The following is a 20,484-nucleotide window of genomic DNA, read 5'->3' as shown; positions in this document are numbered from 1 at the left end:
AAGCAACATTTGGTCGACCAAATAATTCACTATTTTCGAATATGTTAATTAATATATAATATATTTTGAATGGTTGAAAATAAATTATCGAAGCAGTTAAATTGAAACTTTTTTTACGATTTGATTCTTTATAATCAAAACCAGTCGATTCTTTATACGATAATGAACTACCAGTCATACAAATGCCTTGTTGTATTTTTTTATTATAAAACTCATGTGAGACAGTCTCATAGATCAATTTTGTGTGATCGATATTTTATTTGGGTCACTCATAAAAAATATTATTTTTTACGTCCATAGATTTATAATTTTAATTAGCTACTTCTCCATCAAAATTTGTAACAAAATTATCTCCTGTTATATAAGCATCAATTGTCCTTAATTTTACTCATTGAAATTAGGCTGTCTAGTTTCCGATAAAGGAGCAGACAACTTTCACCCGACCAAAAAAATCACTTTATTAAATCACATGTGACAACACTTTGATTGAAAAGCAAGTTTTTTTATGAAACGGTCGGGTCAAGTCTACCGATATTCATAATAAAAAATAATACTATTAGCATGAAAAGTAATATTTTTTCATGGATGACCCAAATAAGAGATCAGTCTCACAAAATACGACCCGTGAGACCGTCTCATATAGATACGAATCTTTATCAGTGAGACGAGTCAACCCTACAGATATTCATAATAAAAAGTATTACTCTTAACATAAAAAGTAATATTTTTTCATGGATGACCCAAATCAAAATCTTTTAAATTATATATCAATCCAAAAATCGAGCTTCGATTGTTCTCTCTCGAATATAGTATGTGAAGAAATATTCTTAAAACTATTTCGTCAGATTATTAATTTTGACCTAAAACATATAAACACAGTTAATAAATTGGTATTTATGGCCGCTAGCAAATAATTGCGCGCAGGTTTTTAGTAGCCAACAGTTACTTGCAAAGGTCGTTAGTTGGAGCCTTATTTATTGTATGCAGCTGTAGGAAAGTGTACTCTTATTACTAGTGGTTTTCCGATATATTGTTCCGATTTTTGAATTTGCTGGCTTCCGACAAGATCAATCAAAGGTCACCTCAATTTTCAAACTTTTCTACTGCTACTCCCGGTAAGTGATAAATTCTTGAATTTTCCTGAGTTCTTTCGGTATATGCGTCATGCCATTTTTGTGATTGTTAATAGTACGGAGAGGCCCACCTTCTCTACCAATGGTATTCGTCTCCCTTATTGTTTTAAGAGTGATTTTCATAATAAAATACTGTCCAGTTCGTCGTTTGATCATCTTCATCTTCTTACGATTCTTCTGGTAACTTAAAATTTTTATCTTTCTTGCGATATGGATGATGTAGCGCCGAACGCGTATATACTTCTCGCGCGGGGAGAGGTTTAAGTTTGTTTTTCTTGTGAAGTACGTGGAATTGTTATGTTCTTTAGCTGTATCTTTGCAGGAAAAAGGAAAAGGGATGTGGGTTTTTGGGATTGAAGTTGGGTTGATTGGCCACACGGGTCATGCTACACAGACCAAGCAGTTACACTGGCTGTCATCTGTTTTTATTGGGATTTTGATGTGCAAAATTGTAAGTTAATTTGATGCCTGCCTTTTGTCTCTTTTCTTGCGTTATTTTTGTTTTTGCTGGGTTTATCTGCATTTGGTTTTTTACTGGGCATTGTGTTTTGTAACATAAGATATCAGTGTGTTTTATTGATATTGATTGAAAGAGGAAACCATTTGATTCTGGGAAAACTTAGGGGGGCTTTTTTGTTTGTTAGATGGAGAGTTCGTCCTGGTCTTTTGCTTGTCTGGTTACCCAGAGAGTGTTTCTAGAGTTGAGCAAATGGAAGTACATGGATGGATTAAGATGTTATCTCATAACACCTATAGGAGAGTACAAATCCAAAAGACTAGTATGTTAATTTATAGACCTCTCAAACAGTTGCTCGTGAAATCAAGGTTATATCGCAAAATTTCCCTCCTTTTCGAAGCTAACGTGCTAGGTGGCTTTCAATCAACGCCAACTCAACGATTGTCCTTTCCCAAATAGCTCTTCCATGCCGATATTAAACATTAAGTTAGTCCAGATTCAGAGACTTGATTAATTGGTGGGAGAGTTTCTCAACCTCATTATTTATTACATAATTGCTTCTATCATTTTGTTTTGTATTTGAGCTTATTATCCAAATCCCAATGTGTGCTGTGATAATATAATAGACAAATAAATAAATTTAAATTTATGTTATTGTCCTGAAGCAGCTTTGTTTGCCTCAGTTCGAGGGAAGTAGAAGCTTCCCCGTGCTGAAACAGGATATAGGATTACTTGGAGGAATAACAAATTTTTCATGATTTAACATTCTCTGTACACTGGATGCAAATGATCTTCCGTACTCTTTAAGCCAATTGGTATTTTGCTCATCTCTATTTCGTTTTTGAAGAGATCCAATTTTGGTGTTGAAGGTCTATGAATTAACAGGTGTAGTCAGCAGTTTATTCATAAAGGGCTATCCCAAACTTGACAGTAAACAGAAACTAGAGTGGAACAACAGGTTATGATTCTTTCTATGTTAATTGATTCTTTTCGATTTAAGATTTGTTCCAAAGCTTATTGTTGCAACCCGAATTTCGGTTGTGATCGACTGTTAATGATACAGGGGATTCTCCACTTTCCACGCAATTGTAGTAGCTGCTGGTTCTCTATATCTGTTGGTTGTTTCGGATCTTTTTGTTGACACACAAGACGAGTTGATGATTAGTAGAACATCGAATCTATCTGACACTATAATGGGGGTAATATTAATTGTTAACAACTGTGTGTAAAGTTGAGATCACAATATATGATTGGTTCCTTAGAGTTATTTGATTATTCTTGCTGTTGAAGATCATTGTTATATTGCTTGGAATGTGTGTTGTATATCAGTCAGTTTGTTTAGCCATGAGAGTGATCGTTTTTTTTACTTCTTAGGGCTGTAATTACGTGTATAGTTGTAATAGCAGTCTGTTCTCTTGCCTTGAGGAAAATATCTTCTCCCTGGTGTTATGCTTATACATAGATTTTCAGCAGCATTTAAGTGAATGTCTAAAAAATGGCTCAATTGAAAAAATCAAATGAAATTTTCTGTTTATCAGACTCAGTTGAGACAACATGCTCCTCTTTCCCATTTGCATTAGGGCAACCTCGTATGCGATTATAAGTTTTGTGGATCTTATTTCTATTTCTTGTGGACACATCCTCGTAGTTTTATTTTCTTTTTTAACGATTCAGGTTTCCATCGGCTACTTTCTATCAGACTTGGCAATGATAATTTTCCACTTTCCAACTTTAGGTGGAATGGAGTATGTAAGTACGGGAATCCCACCAAATTGACTTGTGCATATTTATCATCAATGCATATCTTAATATTTATCTTTCCTTGTTATCTTCTCGGGGAGTGAGAGCATGCCGACATCTTTCTCTTTCATCTTTAATTTTTGGAAGTTGCTTCATGATCGCTGCACCTAATTATATCATTTTAGACGAGGCAAATTTCAATACAAGAAAAATGTTTGCTATTACATAGTTCAATGGGGGAGTGATTTTCATGTAGGCGCTTTTTTTTGGCTAGGTGGTGCATCATGGACTCTCTATGTACTCGATCATTCAATCTCTTTTGAGCGGTCAAGCACAAATTTATATACTGATGGTTCTCTTTACTGAAAGCACAACTCCATTTGTTAATCTGAGATGGTAAGATTAGGAGATGTTATTTTTCCTCCTTTAGTTTGTGTCTTAATGTGGGGACCCTAACCTAATTCATTTTCTTAATCATTATTAGAATCAATTAATTAATCTGGGTCTAAATTTTTTTTTTTAAATACACGAGTGCGCAACATATGAAATAATTCTTATTTCATTTACAAAATCAACATCCAGATCTAAAGTACAAGTCTTGTACAAAAGTAAATCATAACAACTATTGTTCATTCACTACAGATCAGATGATGAAACAAATCTACTTCTAAGTGCGGATCTCCACGCTAATCTCGATCTCTCATCCTCTTCTTGACCCTGATCATGTCTCACCTGTTGTCATGCACACATACAAACACAACAACAGCCGGATAACTCCGGTGAGAAATACATTCCGAGTATAAACAACGTATACATGCAATCATATATACAGATATAAAAGCATGAAACAGATATCAATAACATGTATCATAATCTGAAAGACATGAATCGATATAACACTGTAAATCAACTATGGACTCATAATCTCTGTCAATACTCAATCTGTCAATGACAATATTGAGGAGTACAATATTAATATACAACTGGCAATGACAATATTGAGGAGTACAATATTAATATACAACTCAAATCAATACTGGATATAATCAGCACTCAATTTAATTCTGTCTCAACGGCATAACTGTACAATCTCAATATACCCAGCAATACAGATATCAACAGATACCAATCTCAACAAATCATAATCGATAACAAACTCAATCTGATATCAAATCTGTATAATCTCAATCAAATTCAATCTGAAAATCATAACAATTCCATACGGTATCCGTTCTTCGATCTGATTTCAATTATACAATGACCACAAACTCAGGAACAGATAACATCAGTCATATCAGGATTTCTTCCGTATCATATTTTCAAATCATATCAAAAAGTAATAAAACCTACGTCCAGTTGAAGTCTTTGTCGAGATGAGTACGGTACTGAATTCGAATTGAAAATCAGACGGAGGGATCTTGCAAAAATCGCAAATCTACGATTCAAGGAACTTGGCCAATTCTCTGAACCTTTCTCGTTTCCCTTCCTGAATTATGAAGGGATGAAAGTTTTATATATATATCATGCATGGTAAGGGGCAAGTGGTTTCATCCTTGTGCTGCACGTCTCGCGCATATGCGCGACCTTCCTTGGCGCATATGCGCGAGGCCTACTGGTCTCGGCAATCTTCTTTTCCTCTGCTCGCGCATATGCGCGCCCTCTCTTCGCGCATATGCGCGAGGTTCTCTGCCTACCTCGCGCATATGCGCGGGTCCTGGTCGCGCATATGCGCGAGGTTGTTCAGTCCTCGCACATAATTCAAGTCTTCTTTCGTCTTTCCGGGTCTGATCCTTTCCGTCTATAATCACATCAATTATCAATAAATCATTTCCGATTACAGTAATAAAATTCTCGGGCATTACACTTGAGGTTCGATATTAATTTAGTTTCAACTCATATTCAGGTATCTTGATGTTGCTGGCTTGAAGAATTCGAAACTCTACACTTACAATGGTGTTTCTTTGTTCTTTGGGTGGTTGGTATGTATAAGCTTTCAAATTATTGAAATTTAGTTTGTCATCTTTGCAAAAATATTCCTACAATCGTCAAATTTAATTTCTCGCCATCTTACTCAGATTTCTGGTGTTGGATTCATAATAAATTATTGTAACATGTATAATTTTTTTTTTTCAGGTTGCCAGGATTATCTTGTTCATGTACTTCTTCTACCACATGTTTATGCATTTCGATCAGGTAAATTGACTTTAAATTTGGTACTCAGTAGTAACAGGCATAGCTTTCCCGCTTGGAGTTTTATGAATCAATTTGGACCTTGAAACTTTTTTGCTGGCCTAAGCGTGCCCCCTCAGTTAAAGTTGGTCCCAGATTATTTTTTCGGATCCTAGCCAATCATGTGTTAAAACTGTGAGTCCATACAAGAAATCGTGGTGAATTAGACATTGCTCTTTCTAAATGAGTAGTTCTGCACACCCTCGGTCATAAGATGTATACCTGGGGTTCAAAGTAAACTTTGTTTCCATGTCAAATATTGGATTCTGGTTCGTATCCAATTGCAGTCTTGAAAGGCACGTGCACCAAACTTTTGTTGAGTGGGGTGAACCGTGAACCTACTATGGTCTATGCCATAGCCTAGGTTCATGTGAAAATGTAAAATTCGCTTGCCTTAGATAACTGGCCTTATTTTGGTTTTTGCTGTTTCTATAAGGTCAAGAAAGTGTTTCCTGTGGGATTTTACAGTTTGCTTGTAGTACCTCCTGTGTTGGCAATGATGAACTTGTTCTGGTTCTGGAAAATTGCGAGAGGTTTGATAAAAACCTTGAACAAGGCCAGGCATAGCAGATGACATTCTTCATGGGGTGGTTATAGTTCTTTAGCATGCATAAGTTGTATTAAAATCACAGCTTACAATGTTTTATATAAAAATTAATTAACTATTAAAAATAATTATCCCAAAAAACCAACTATACCAGGTTATTTGAATTTAACTTTTATGCAATGACCAATCAGTTCTACAAATTTAAGAACAATTTTTTAGTTAATTCGTGAATAATCCGATGGGTTGCATATTCCAATACCTTAGAATAAATTTATATATGATCTAAAATTTGGAAATGTATAACATATTTAATAGATTTTTTTAAAAAAAAAACATGTAACAAAATAGTTTAAATTAATATAACATGAGTATTTTTTTCATTGTTACAAATAAATTAGAAATTTGTGTATTATTTAGAAAATTATATTCATCTTTTGAAAAAGAAAAAGGACGTAACTGATAATCTTATCAATGACTTGAATGAAAAAGTAGGTAAAGTTGATTATTATTAGTTTAACACATTAAAAATGTATTTTTTCTGTACAAATCCCTTTTGTTTACACTATTTGATCACTTTTCTAACAGATCAGGAGGTTTGATCTAGATCCTAGTCGGACCTGTGGGGTCTGAGTCGGAACCCATGGCAAGTTACGGTCCGGGTTGTGAACTCGACGGTTGGGGTCTGGGTCTGTTTCCTGGTAACCGTGGGTTTGGGTCTAGGTCTAGATCTGGATCCGGGTCCAGGCCAACCCTTAATTTGTTATTTTTTAAAAAAATATTATTTGTTAATAACACGTTTGAATAATACAAATATATAAATTAATAAAATAGGATTTGTACTTATAAAAATTATATCAAAATTTTCCTAAAATAAAGAAACATATATCTAAATAAAAATACATATAGTAAGTCTCTTGTGAGATAGTCTCACGAATCTTTATATGTGAGACGAGTCAACCCTATCGATATTCACAATAAAAAGTAATACTCTTAGCATAAAAAGTAATACTTTTTCATCGTCTCACAAAATACGATCCATGAGACCGTCTCACATAAGTTTTTGTCTATTTTCAAAAGTTTTCAATGAATCAAACTACAAATTAGAACTCTTAAAATGTGATATCATCAAAAAAAATCATCATAAATCTCGAGCTCCGATTTTCGCTACTCTTTGGCCTCTACAGTCACAGGCATGCATACGCTTTACTTCATGACTTCTTTTGTTTTGTATATTCTTTCAAGGTTCCAATGACTATCAATCAAATTATATATAATACACATATAAAGAACTTGATCAATGATCATTTTAAATATCCAAACATAAAGAAACTTTGTTATTTAAACTAGCAAATTTTTTTTTGCTCCATGACTAATTTTTTAAAAGTGTGCATTTGGTATTTTAAGTAATACTTCTAATAGAAAGATTTATACTTAAAGAAAACAAAATTTCAAAATATAATTTATCATTAAAACTTAAATAAAGGTGTTCAATCGGATGAAATTTAAACGTTTTTTAATCTAAATTTAGCTTCGAAAAAATTTAAAAAGTTTAGAATTGTTACCCGATTGAGAAGATAATGTCGGAATTTGAGTTTGAGAACGATCAATATCAATTTCCACCAAATGATTTTTCTCGATGTGCCGCGTTAAAGTTTCACGACCATCTCCTTATTGAAATGTGTACATTTTTTAACAATATTAATATCTGGCTTGTAAATCATCGAAAGGAAGAAGCGTCACATTTTCAAAATGTTTGGTGAAGACATCGAATGCTGGGCAAAGCACCGCTCGAATTTTACATTTAGGTGTCGTGGGATCGCTTATAGTTTATTGACTTCGACGATGATGTGTTTGTTGAGCATCTCATTCTCGTTCTTTACGTTTTGGAAAAATCAAGATCATAGTTGTCGACATTGAATGAAGGAAAATCTCGACGCTCGAACTCGGGTGGCATGATGCCCTTTCCATTTCCCTTGCCACCGCTAAGACTTGATCTGGTTTTGGTTATTTGTATAAATATGAAATTGAAGTAATTATGAAAATAAATCAGCAATTGAAAATAAATCAATAATTGAAACTTGATATTTTGATAATCAAGAGAGAATTGAGAATTAGAATGAGGGGTATTTATAAGGGACAAATGGAACAAAAAAAATCAACGATCGACTCGTCGGTCCATATCGACCATTGCACAACGTGACAGTTGATTTCAAAGTCAATCAGTTCGATCATGATTCCTGATCAAACTCGTTGAACAGATCTAACTCAGATCTAGGTAAGACCTGATCTATTTCTAACAGTCATATGAAACATATAAATACTCAAATTACTCGATTCAAATAGCAATTTAGTTTTCTTAGTAAAGTTTGGGAGTATGTCTCTTGTTAGACGGTCTCATGAATCTTTTCTGTGAGACGGGTCAATCCTATCGATATTCACAATAAAAATTAATACACTTAGCATAAAAAGTAATATTTTTTCATTGATGACCCAAATAAGATATATGTCTCACAAAATACGATCCGTGAGACCGTCTCACATAAATTTTTGCCAAAATTTGGTTACGAATTTATTTAGTAGTTATTTATCATACATCAATTAAATTATTAGTTATATATTTCAAATCAATCCATTCGTATCTTAATATATTTATTTTTATTTGATTATTAAAAATGATAAAGATATAATTTATCATTTTATCATAAATTTAATAAATGAAATCAAACATATTATTATTATTTAATATTATTTTATATATTTTAATATTCACAATATTATTTATATACACGATCTTATGAAATCTCATGGACATTACTAAACATACTTCAGATTCTAAGGATTTTGATTGGCGACAAAACGAGATTAGTACTAAAAATACACTAAAAACATGTCACGGGACAACTTTTTGTTCCCAATTTTTCTTTGCAATAACCAAACTTTATTATTTGTGTCTTGTTGGTTGAATGAAATCAGGAAGCACTCAAAAAATAAAAAATCCATACACAAAAATTCATTTGAGGTTGTTTCACGGATCAATTTTGTTAGACAAATATTTTATTCAATCCGACCAATGAAAAATATATGATATTTTATGCTAAAAATATTATTTTATAAAATATAGATCAAACCAGTGTCACGACTATAGATATAAGAAATCTTATTTTTATTAATATCATTAATTGTTAATTATATCTTGAGGAACAAAACATATCAAAATAGAAACTTAAATATTAACTTTGGGAAAAAGAAAAAATACCTCCAACATCGTTAGTTTACATAAAGATTTATTTTTTACATAAAGCTACGTTTTATATAAAGATTCAATCCACATTTGCACAAAACATATCGTGTACATATTATACACTTGACATAAATAAATATTAAATTTTCTTTTTTTCTCGCTGAACTTTTAGACTTTTTCTTGTCTTCGATTTCGATTCCCCCAAGATCTCACCTTTTTCTTCCTGGATTGGTTGTCCTTTCAACGATTCATCAACGGCCTACCTCAGAATCTAGCGATTACCCACTTTTCATTTTAGCAATTTTTTTACTGAAAGATTAACAGATAAATTACGCACCGACTCCCCAAACACCACCAAATCTTCAAAAACAGTAAAGTGAATTTCAATATGTGGAGAACAAATACCGGCTCAAATCTACTGAAATGGGCATTTGATTCAGCCATCCGGGCCTCCAGGCTCAGACCCGTTTCCCATTTCAGCAATCATCACACCAAGTTAATGGGTTCGTCGTTTTACCGATTTTGTAGCTCCGCCGTGAGCGCCGGCTGTAGTGCAAATGATGACAATTATGGTGGTGAAACTACGATGACTTGTGCGGAGGCGAAGAGGCTGATGAGGCTGGTGAATGTGGAGTCGTTGAAGGAGAAGCTTGGTATGAAGAACAAGGAGGTGATCACATACACAGAGCTGTTGCGCGCCTGTGAGAGCTTGGGTGTCGCCAAGTCGGCGGATGAAGCCGCTGCGTTTGCTCGGGTTTTGGACGAGGCCGGTGTCGTTTTGCTGTTCCGGGACAAAGTTTATCTTCATCCAGATAAGGTATTAGATTCGCATTCTTTATTTATTTCTATGTACACTTTTATGTTACTCGGATGGGGCGCTGAATTCAATGATAGGGAATAATCTATAAAGGGTTATCGGGTTTTGTGAGGTTGATCTTGATTTAAACTTTGGGATTTCTACAGTTGAATGTGGGTTAAAGAAACTGGGGGAGAATGATTTGATCTCCGAAATCTTAACAAAAAACCGTGTTATAATTGTTTCGCGATATGATTTTGAGCTGCAGATGCCTTAAGTTTATTTAAGCTAAACATCGAGTTAACACAATATGTTCCATCGTATTGAGGACAGGATAGTTGAGCTTTTGCTTCTGATGTAAGATGATAAAGGGACTGTTTGATGTTTGAGTTCTTGATTGATATTACCAAGAATTTATTTGATTGTTTGTTTGATCAATGGTGAACAATCATATCAGGATGAAATAAAAAAATTCATCTTACACTTTTTAATGTTAGAAGGCCGTTCTCTGTTTGAATGACAGAAGAACCAAATTGGATGGTTTTTTGGTAATGCGGATCTTAGAAAGTATACTTTTTAGTGAAAGACATTGTGATTCTTAATCAACGAGTGTTACGAATGTGCGTGTCCATCATTAAAAATATTGATGCAGTTGCATAGCAAAGTGTTTTATGTAGGCTTGCTGGTGAGTTTCGAATACTGAAAGTGCAGCATCATTTTTCTTTCAATGCGTCTGTCTCCAGGTGGTAGATCTGGTTCGGAGGGCAGTTCCTCTTGCTCTTTTACCCGAGGACGACCCATGTAAGGATGAGCTCAAGAAGCTGCAGGAGAAGAAGGAAGAAATCGACATGCTAGCAGACAAGCAAGTACGCCGCATTCTGTGGAGTGGATTGGGGCTTGCTGTGGTGCAGGTCGGGTTTTTCTTTCGACTAACATTCTGGGAATTTTCTTGGGATGTGATGGAACCAATTGCATTTTTCACTACCACCACCGGAATTATAATAGGCTATGCTTATTTTCTGATAACTTCAAGAGATCCGAGTTACCAAGATATACTGAAAAGACTCTTCCTTTCAAGGCAGAGGAAGCTCATAAAGAAGCATAACTTTGATATTCAGAGGTTTTTGGAGTTGCAGAATAAATGCAAAATGCCTGTCGATTCATGTGCATCCATCAAAAGGCGAACAGGGGTGGAAGTGGAACCGGAGGACCTTTTACACGGTCGGTGATATCACAGAATCTACCTGTTTTATTGATTTATAGGCATATTTTTAACCTTATACAAACTAAAAGGTCCTCATTTTACAAAGATGTGCGCCAAAATTCTTGTTGCCTCAGCTGAGTTCGGTAACGAAGTAAAAATTTGTTACTCTGCATTCTGCTAGTACTTGGTGTTGGATTGCATATATATAATCATAATTGAGTTGTGTGTGTTAACGGACTTTCCATTTGTGTGAATAAAAATTGAGGAATGATGATGAGTTTATCCCACGTAGAAAAATAAATAAAATTGGGGAATGATGAGTTTGTCCCACATAAAAAAATAAAAGTGGTATAGATGAGCTTATGTTGAGTTATAATGTATGAAAGTGTAAAAATGATTGGTCAAGAGACTCTTTCTCGCGCCCCTCTATGCAGGGGCATGATTTGCACCGGAAAATACTTGACTTGTGTGCAAAGCTTATGAACACGACCTGGACCTGAGTGCGTCGAATGTCTGATCGATCAAGGCAAAAATCACCTAATTAAGCTACGCCACTTCTTCCTATTATTCTATTTTTTTCCGGAAGAGAGATTTTTCATGTGCTTTGTGTTTCATATGGCTTCTCAGACACACCAGACATATCAACTCATCTGTCGTTCCTACTTTTTTTCTCTTCGCAAACTGCTAGTGGTTCTGCGTAATCTGCTGATAAAGTTTCATGTACTAATTCAATTCGTCAGCATAGTGATTTGTGCTTATGTCGCTACACGTATGTCGTCAATGTAGGGATTTGTATTTCTAGTCTCTGCAGGTCTGTCCAATGTATCCTGGGAAACAGTCATCCATTTTAATCCTCGAAACACACATCAAAATATGTGTCTGAGCATATATCAATCAACAGCACATCAAGAAATGCAATTGGGACTATTTCACAACACATATATCGTCCATCAAGGATTGGGACTATTAATGACTCCCTGGTTCTACTCCTAGGAATGAATTGGGACTATTTCACAACACATATATGAACTATTATAATGTGTAGGCTATGTCTCTCTGAGTATACATCAATAGCACGTCAAGAAATGCAAAAGAAACCATCTAACAGTGTGTCACACTCTATAAAAAAATTCCATTAGTAGAAGGAATCTAACAATCCACACATAAACATCAAAATAATATCTGATATAGACAGTTTCAAAAGTGTGACCCTTATCTGGCTATAAAACCAAAAAAATCCACCTTCGAACTCGCAAAAGATTCGATCATAAAATACTCAAATCCTTGGAATTTCCATAACTCACACTAAAGATTCTCAAAGAAAAAGCTTTCTGTATTCGTCCGCCTCTTCAGTCATTTCTGCTATGCTTCTGTCTTTCCTCTCTTTGTCAAGATCAAGCTTCTGCTTCAGTTCCTTCTCCTTCAAATCAATCTGTGCAATGATTAGCAGCAAGAAACAAAATCCAGTTATAATTAATAAAATATAAGCAATTGTTGTGTCTCACAGCATCGTAGATCTCATCGTTTTTTTCAAAATCGCCACTTTTGCGGGGAAGTACATGAATATGAACATGTGGAACAGTCTGTCCAGCCTGAGGTCCATCCTAAGGTGTCGATAAAAGTTGAGAAAGTAACAGTCAAAGAGCAGAGACAGCCACTAGAAGAAGGAATCTTTCATAAATTTCAGGTTCATCACGAGTCGTAATGAAATCACAACATACGTCTAAAATAGCCCTAAAATATCGTCGATTTCACCCAAAAATATATCAACATATCAACGTCAAATCTCATAATGCACATAGATGTGGCTTTCTTTCTACTTGGAATTGATTCTTGTGTGCATGTGAGTGTTTCTCCCCCCTTTTGTCATGAAGGTTGGGGGCAGAGATGTTGAGGTTCAAGGAAATTTCAGATAAGATATCACCTTGCTGAACAAGGGAAAAGGGGAACAATTTTGAGATAATTTAGTTCTTATAAATAAAATTGCAGGAGTGGCAATAAGATGTGGTTGTGTTCGCTTTACATTGCCCTCAAAATGTCAACAGGGTCATCTTAGATCTCGCAACCAAAGATGAATCAAACAACATATTTCCTATGATATCGGTAACCTTTTGCAGATCCGGTCATGTAGGTGCCACGATAACTCATGAATTACCATGAATTGGATGATTTCACTAGATAATGTCAGAGTTTGAAGGAAAATGACTAGATGGTTTATCAGAAAATTACCCAATCCAGCTAATACGTAACAGATGAAGAAACATGAAGACTTGAAAAAGAACAAATGACTGCCCTCAATAAAATAATTTGTGATCTTACTTGGATTGCAAATGTAAGTGAAGATGCATTGTGGTAGGACTCAAGTTGGCTCCCCACCTTCTGTGCTGTGAGCCATATATCACTGGTCTCATCAGCACTAAGATCAAGAAAGCGTTTGACTTCACGCCTCGGGCAGACAAGCACGTGTATGTTGTGTTAAGTCAACCAAAATAAGGAAACACAACCCTGAAGTGGTTATATTGTATAACATCATCGAATTATATTTTAAAGGGCTACATGGTTCGATATAAAATGCAGAGTTCAAGAAATCTAGAGGGAGCTGGGAGAAAATTAGATGGTGAATCTAAACATGACTGTGCTCTGATGTGGAGGCATATTTGATAAACCACAAACTTTCTAAGCTAGCAGCAACCCCTTGAACTAAGTTCGTTTCAAGAACTAATCATGACTTGCTGTTCATTCAAGAAGACAAAATGGCGAAGTAACAACGCAACACTTCACCGTCTCACCAGATCAATTTATTCTACATGTTTCTACCCTCTAAATGTGTGTCCGGCAGTACAAACTCAACTCTACCACTAAAAATTATTCAAATATGGAAAGTGGGGAGGATATGACCTGCAATGCCAAGAAACAGAAAACGGAAATCATCAATCCCACATGGAATAAAATATTCAATGCAAATGTCAATGATGCTACAGACCCCAGACCATATAACAATTTATGTTTTTTATTTTTTCACCAGCGACGCCTATGAATTTAGCTCTTGATGATTCTAAACAGAAAACGTTTAAGAACATGATAGAATTCAAGCTCTTTGCCCCCGACTCGAAGGGAATTATTCTTCTTTTCATAAATATAAGAGCAAAGACATGATGCCAAAGTAGCAGCTACACCAATAGCAAATAAAACAAGAGATACCACAAAATAGATCGCGACTACTCGCAGGAATCATGAATTTCTAAATGTGATCTGGTAGACTAAAATTGCACTTAAAATTCGATTTTTCTTTTTTTACTTCGACAGGATACTAAAGAATAATCAGTATAATCTTGGCATCGCAAATATAAAAAGGTGAATCTGGCATACCAGGAACGAGAGGGCGGAGATTGACCAAAGCATATGAAAGTTGAGTTGAGTAGAACACTTCCCGTGGGTCGATTTTGTATGTGCCAAACATGTAACTCTCAGAATCCATCTGGGCATCAAAATTTCCGAGAGTAAGATCAACAAGACAACAATCACACACAATCGTAAGGAATACTTAGAGAAAATAGAAGTCAAAGTTCAACACTTGCCTCAGTAGGCGGTTGCATGAAGGAAGAGGAAGCTCTGGCGAAATTAGAGGGAACCCTGGTGAGAGTCGCAGATGTAGAATGAAGGAGAAACCTCGGGGGTGTGGGGGGCAGTTGTAAATGTAGAAATGGTGCGACAAATTTAAGGGAAGAGAACAAAGGCAACGGCTTTAACATCAGCGTTGGTGGCCCAACGGCGACGCCTTTGCTGCAGTTTCTTCTGAACTGCGTGAGGTAAGGTCGTGTCAAGAAAAGCAACCAGTTGTAAAGTCGTCGAATTAACTTCTTGTAATTCCGTATTCACACAAATATTCCAAATTTCTTAAAATTTGACTGTATATAATAAATCAATATTTTTTATAATTGTCCAAATTTTTATTATTTATGTAGTATCATTTTTATGAAAGTGGGTTTCTTATGAGACGGTCTCGCGAATCTTTATCTGTGAGATGGGTCAACCTTACCGATATTTACAATAAAAAGTAATACTATTAGCATAAAAAGTAATATTTTTTCATGGATGACCCAAATAAGATATTTGTTTCACAAAATAAGACATGTGAGACAGTTCCACACAAATTTTTGCCTCTTTCTAAATGTATCCGGAAAAAGTATAAAATTTTTATATTGACCTCCAATGCATTTTTACAGTAATTTAAGTTAATGATATTCTTAGAACGATGACGGATATAAACTAGTTGTTAGGAGCCTATTGTATGGTCGGACTCATGGTTCGCCGGAACGGTTACAGTGCTTGGAACGGCAACTACCATTCCAGTTCCAATGTTATGTTGCGAAACGGTTGTGGAACAGTCGTATAAAAAAATTAATAAATTCAAAAAAATGATAAAAAATTTAAATATAAATTATATCATACTAAAAAATAAAATATATGAAGTTATTACAAATTAATATATTAATACAAAACTATTTTACAATAATATCACAATAAAAAATACACACTAAAAATTTTAACATACCAAAGCTAATACCATGAAGAGTGACGCGGAGGAGCGAAATCATTGTTATATTCTTCGTCGCTATCTCGTAGATTAAATTGATTTCGAACATTTGGATATTGATGTGATTGTCAATAAAGATATTTATTAGATTGAGATGACGAAAGATCATTAGAATGTGATGACTAATTTTGTAATAGTGTTTCGTCACGACGATTATAGTATCCGAATCCACGATATACAGTAAAACTATCAGCTGTACTTGAAGATCTATACTCGGGATCATGACGTTCAACACCCCGCCATATAGATGATGATGATTCATTGTAGGTATCACCAATATATTAAGACGATCCATAATCAAATCCACGACGTCTAATTTCGTGTGTACCAGATGTTGAAAAATCAAATGATCTATCAAAACATGAAAGTTATAGCCTTATATCTTATCTTTCTAATGGAAGTGCTCTCACAACAATTTGATCAATATACAAGACATTATACTAAAAACCACAACTACTGCCACATTTTTCATACCGTTTCTGCACTTCCATTTCCTATTTGGCTCAAGATCAACTTTTTATTCTACACATTCATTTCCACAATCTTCAACAACTATGAAATATAATACCAATAACATAATCATTCTATTACCATTCCAATAAACATAACCATAAACAATAACCATCTACAATAACCATTACCATACCTTACTGTAATGAACCATGAATATCTCATAACTATATTTTTTAAACACCAAACCGTTCCGCTTCGCCGTTAAATCGCCGATAAAACGTCGAAGAACAGCACTACAAAATAATCACCGATTTGTCCTGGAACTTTGGAACGGCTGTCACCGTTCCCGTTTCGTTCCGGCCGCATAACGGCCGTTCCGGCGAACCATGGTCGGACTGGATTAAAGCATAAAATAAAATTTTATTTTTATTAAGTTTTTGACAATTTAATTGTTTCAATTATTAATCGAAGTATTTAATTCGGTTTGATTTGATAGTTTTTCTTCATTCTCGTTATTTTTCAAAGAATAACACATATTCTACTAAAGTTTATATGAAATAAAAATTTCATTAAGTATACAGAATGCCAGAATTAAAAAAATCCAAAATTATAGTTTTATTTAAAAAATCTAATATAAAATAAATTTCATAAAAATGTAATTGTATTGAAAAATAATTCACTTTTTAGTAGAACAACAATTTACTTGATTTGACTGATTTCTATAAATAATCAAAAAAATTGAGTTAGAGAAAAAAATGGGGATCTAACAATATTATTTGGAGTCGTCGTATTAAATATGAGAGTAGGTTTCTTGTGAGACGGTCTCACGAATCTTTATCTGTGAGACGGGTCAACCCTACCGATATTCACAATAAAATGTAATACTATTAGCATAAAAAGTAATGTTTTTTTATGGATGAGCCAAATAAGATATCCGTCTCACAAAATACGATCCGTGAGACCGTCTCACACGAGTTTTTGTATAAATATGATATTATAGAAAACTAGTTAGTTTATATGTATATAGATAAATATTTTGAGATACATTTCTATTTTTAAAAATCTAATAACAATCATACATGATACGATTTGTAGTATTCTGTTTGAGTAAATCTCTTGTGAGACGATATCACGAATCTTTACCCATGAGACGCGTCAACCTTACCGATATTCACAATAAAAAGTAATGATTTTAGCATAAAAAGTAATAATTTTTATGGATGACACAAATAAGATATCTGTTTCACAAAATACGACATGTAAGACCGCATCATACAATTTTTTGTCATTCTATTTTTTCAATAATTTTACTAAAATAGTTTCTACTAATACTTTTATATTTGAAATAAATTCGATAATCTAATTAATTATTTTAAAATGGTAAGTTTTTTATTTAAAATTAAACAATATAAAATTGGAAAATTATTAATTTAACAATCTTAATAATATAATAATTACTAACAATCCCACAGTACCGGGGCATGTAAAAGAATAGTAGTGAAATGTAAGGACCGCAAGGAAATTATCCATTTACTGACGGAGCAAGTGCTCAGTTTGCATATCTCAACGAAACGAAGCTCGCGAAGCGCTAGCGGGGAAGAGGAAACAAAGAAATAACCAAAAATGGCGTCTTGTACCTGGAATCTCTGTTCACTTCGGGCTACAATCCCTTCTGTTCACGCCTCTTCTCCGGGTCCTTCCGTCTGCTTTCCAAACGGGTCCACCCCATCTCGCCTCAGGCTATCCAAGTCCAGACCCGCCCCGAGACCTCCCAACGCTTTTGTGGGTCTCGCCCCTTTGCACCCCGTTCTCTCTTCCCAAGGTACCACATTTACATTCTTTCGTATTTTTTTTATGCTTGTGTGCTTTGCGAGTTAATGTCATCAGGCCGTCCAGAATATCTCCGGATTGTTATTCGTACCTGGATGGAAGATGATGTGGGTTTTATGCCTTTTCTTGGTTGTCTCTGCTGCTACCTTTTACTTTGTGATTTTTAATTGAACTAGAGATATTTTGAATCTCTTTGTTCTTTCTCATTGAAATTGTTTGTCCAGTAGTTGCAATTCTTGATATTCAGTCGTGGTAAGACATGGGATTGGATGAAAAAAATTACCAATGATTGTCGTTTTTAGTTTCATACACATTCATAAACTAAGTGGATGAAATCTCTTCCCCCTTTCTTCCTGTTGAGGTTAGAAGTACATAGGATACATCGGGAATCTTTTATAGTATATATCATTCGCAAGCTAGGTTGGATCAATGCTATTTTGACTTGTTCTTTTCCATAGTCTTCCCATGTATTTATTTCATAAATTCGGATATCATATTTAGAAGCATCACTTGTGAAAAAACATGAGAAAGGTTCGTCTCCTATGCGCTTGTTAGTGTGTTAAAGTGATTGTTGAGCGTAATATCAATTGTTCTGGAATTTTGACTTTGGGAATAGCCATGCAATCTGCTTTTAGGGGCAATTATTTGTTTTGGTAAGTGATGGTTTATATACTGCAATTTGTGCCATTAACTTCCTGTCACTAAGCTGTGAGAGCCTTCTGTTTCAAGTTGTTTGAAGAAGGCTCGGTATCTGAGCCATTCCTCGTTTCTTCTTGTTCTATATCTACGTCGTTATGGTGAAAGTGGTTCAGGAAATATTTAGATGAGATTTTAGTTCTTGGGAATATTGAAGAATAGATACAGTGTTGAGATAGACTTAAATTGCAGCATATTTCGTGAGCTGGCGGCATATTATCCTTCATGTTTCATGATTCATCATCAATTCTTCTTGCTTGTTTTTTAATATAGATGTCAAATCTAAATGATCTTTGTTAATGGTGCCCAAATTCTATAATGTCAATTTATTGTCTAGAATTGTACCTTGAGATAACCTTTCTTATTGACGGTGCGCAAATCCTACAATGACATTTCTTTTTCTACGCGTTCTAATTCATGTGATGTGAGTCGTCTTCTGTTTCATGTAATGTGAGTTGTCTTCTGCAGATTCTACAAATTTTGACCATTCTTTCACCGTGGTTGACAATGGTGGGCGAGTTTCCGCCATGAGACATGGGAGGAGGGTGCCAAAACTTAACCGGCCACCTGACCAGCGTCGTGCTCTTTTACGAGGCTTGACAACTCAACTTCTGAAACATGGCCGTATAAAAACAACAAGAGCCAGGGCTAGTGCAGTGAGAAAATATGTCGACAAAATGATCACTCTGGCAAAGGACGGTACTCTACACAAGAGAAGGCAAGCCCTTGGCTTCATCTACGAAAAACAAATTGTTCATGCTTTGTTTGCGGAGGTTCCCGACAGATACAGTGAAAGACAGGGAGGTTATACGAGGATAATCCGAACTTTACCCAGACGGGGGGATAATGCACCTATGGCCTATATTGAGCTTGTCTGATTGATCCGAGGGAGTGTGTCTGTTTTAACAATTCTTGAAAATTTTGTAAATGTGAAAGATACACTTAATTGTTCTTTCCTTGGATTTGCATCTGAAATTTGAATCAATCAAGCGATAGGTTTTTCATTTCTTGAATGTTCTGCTTTTGGATCTGGAGCTTTGTACTGCAGGAGGCCGCGAGATCTTTACTCTTTTTCATCAAAGGTTGAGGTTCGATGTCCGAGCTATAATATAACTCGACTCGTGACTTTGAATTTATTCTCATATTTGTTAGCTTTGTATAAAATTTATATAACAATAAAATTTTATCTTTAATATTAATTTTTTTAATGTCTTTATATCATCAAAATATTTAAAACTCACCGGCCAGTTTATGAAATCAACACCGCTAAAAAACTTGGGACAAATAATATTTGGCACTCATTAAAAACACACACGGCCTTATTATATTTAAAAAGAGGAGATCTTATACATATTTACGTGCAATCGAACCGAGTCGTCGAGTATCAATTTTCAACTTTGAGTTCGACTCGAAAACATGTCGAGTAACTCGATTTCGATTGTATTTTTTAAATAAATATGTATATAATTATTAATTTATTTATATATATAATCGAATAGCTCCGAAGCTACTCAAATAGACCCATTATATAATCTTACTCAAGTCAATTAATAGCTTGAGC

The 20,484-nt window shown here is 34.7% G+C and overlaps 4 protein-coding genes across 9 annotated transcripts; 3 read left to right on the top strand and 1 right to left on the bottom strand.

Moving 5' to 3' along the window:
* The first annotated feature begins 899 nt into the window (after window positions 1–899).
* Window positions 900–6,223, top strand: LOC142553415 (uncharacterized). 4 transcript variants are annotated; one of them, XM_075663641.1, is made up of 9 exons: window positions 900–1,115; window positions 1,456–1,584; window positions 2,460–2,548; window positions 2,654–2,789; window positions 3,265–3,339; window positions 3,605–3,726; window positions 5,234–5,309; window positions 5,464–5,523; window positions 5,996–6,221. In XM_075663641.1, the coding sequence occupies exons 2-9, from the start codon at window positions 1,471–1,473 to the stop codon at window positions 6,131–6,133; spliced, it is 810 nt and encodes a 269-aa protein (XP_075519756.1). In that variant the 5' UTR covers window positions 900–1,115; window positions 1,456–1,470; the 3' UTR covers window positions 6,134–6,221. The 4 variants fall into 4 exon arrangements, with proteins under 4 accessions (XP_075519756.1, XP_075519755.1, XP_075519752.1 ...); XM_075663640.1 differs by lacking the exon at window positions 900–1,115 and adding an exon at window positions 1,127–1,218 and having other exon boundaries at window positions 5,996–6,222; XM_075663637.1 differs by lacking the exon at window positions 900–1,115 and adding an exon at window positions 1,129–1,313 and having other exon boundaries at window positions 5,996–6,222.
* Window positions 6,224–9,497: 3,274 nt separating this feature from the next.
* Window positions 9,498–11,578, top strand: LOC142553414 (calcium uniporter protein 2, mitochondrial-like). The gene is made up of 2 exons (XM_075663636.1): window positions 9,498–10,164; window positions 10,887–11,578. The coding sequence occupies exons 1-2, from the start codon at window positions 9,736–9,738 to the stop codon at window positions 11,370–11,372; spliced, it is 915 nt and encodes a 304-aa protein (XP_075519751.1). The 5' UTR covers window positions 9,498–9,735; the 3' UTR covers window positions 11,373–11,578.
* Window positions 11,579–12,449: 871 nt separating this feature from the next.
* Window positions 12,450–15,193, bottom strand: LOC142553412 (bifunctional bis(5'-adenosyl)-triphosphatase/adenylylsulfatase FHIT-like). 3 transcript variants are annotated; one of them, XM_075663635.1, is made up of 5 exons: window positions 14,920–15,193; window positions 14,715–14,825; window positions 13,667–13,813; window positions 12,853–12,951; window positions 12,450–12,767 (listed from the first exon to the last, which is right to left on the bottom strand). In XM_075663635.1, the coding sequence occupies exons 1-5, from the start codon at window positions 15,097–15,099 to the stop codon at window positions 12,663–12,665; spliced, it is 642 nt and encodes a 213-aa protein (XP_075519750.1). In that variant the 5' UTR covers window positions 15,100–15,193; the 3' UTR covers window positions 12,450–12,662. The 3 variants fall into 3 exon arrangements, with proteins under 3 accessions (XP_075519750.1, XP_075519748.1, XP_075519749.1); XM_075663633.1 differs by having other exon boundaries at window positions 12,450–12,779; window positions 14,920–15,189; XM_075663634.1 differs by having other exon boundaries at window positions 12,450–12,779; window positions 14,926–15,185.
* Window positions 15,194–17,915: 2,722 nt separating this feature from the next.
* LOC142553411 (large ribosomal subunit protein bL17c-like) lies at window positions 17,916–19,929 on the top strand. The gene is made up of 2 exons (XM_075663632.1): window positions 17,916–18,219; window positions 19,392–19,929. Exons 1-2 carry the CDS (start codon window positions 18,021–18,023, stop codon window positions 19,799–19,801), a joined length of 609 nt encoding a protein of 202 aa, XP_075519747.1. The 5' UTR covers window positions 17,916–18,020; the 3' UTR covers window positions 19,802–19,929.
* Window positions 19,930–20,484: the final 555 nt, after the last annotated feature.

Source organism: Primulina tabacum, chromosome 8 (genome assembly GCF_025594145.1).
Source record: "Primulina tabacum isolate GXHZ01 chromosome 8, ASM2559414v2, whole genome shotgun sequence".
Taxonomy (NCBI): Eukaryota; Viridiplantae; Streptophyta; class Magnoliopsida; order Lamiales; family Gesneriaceae; genus Primulina; species Primulina tabacum.
The sequence above is the reverse complement of the archived record's forward strand: the minus strand, read 5'-3'. Positions and strand labels throughout refer to the sequence as shown.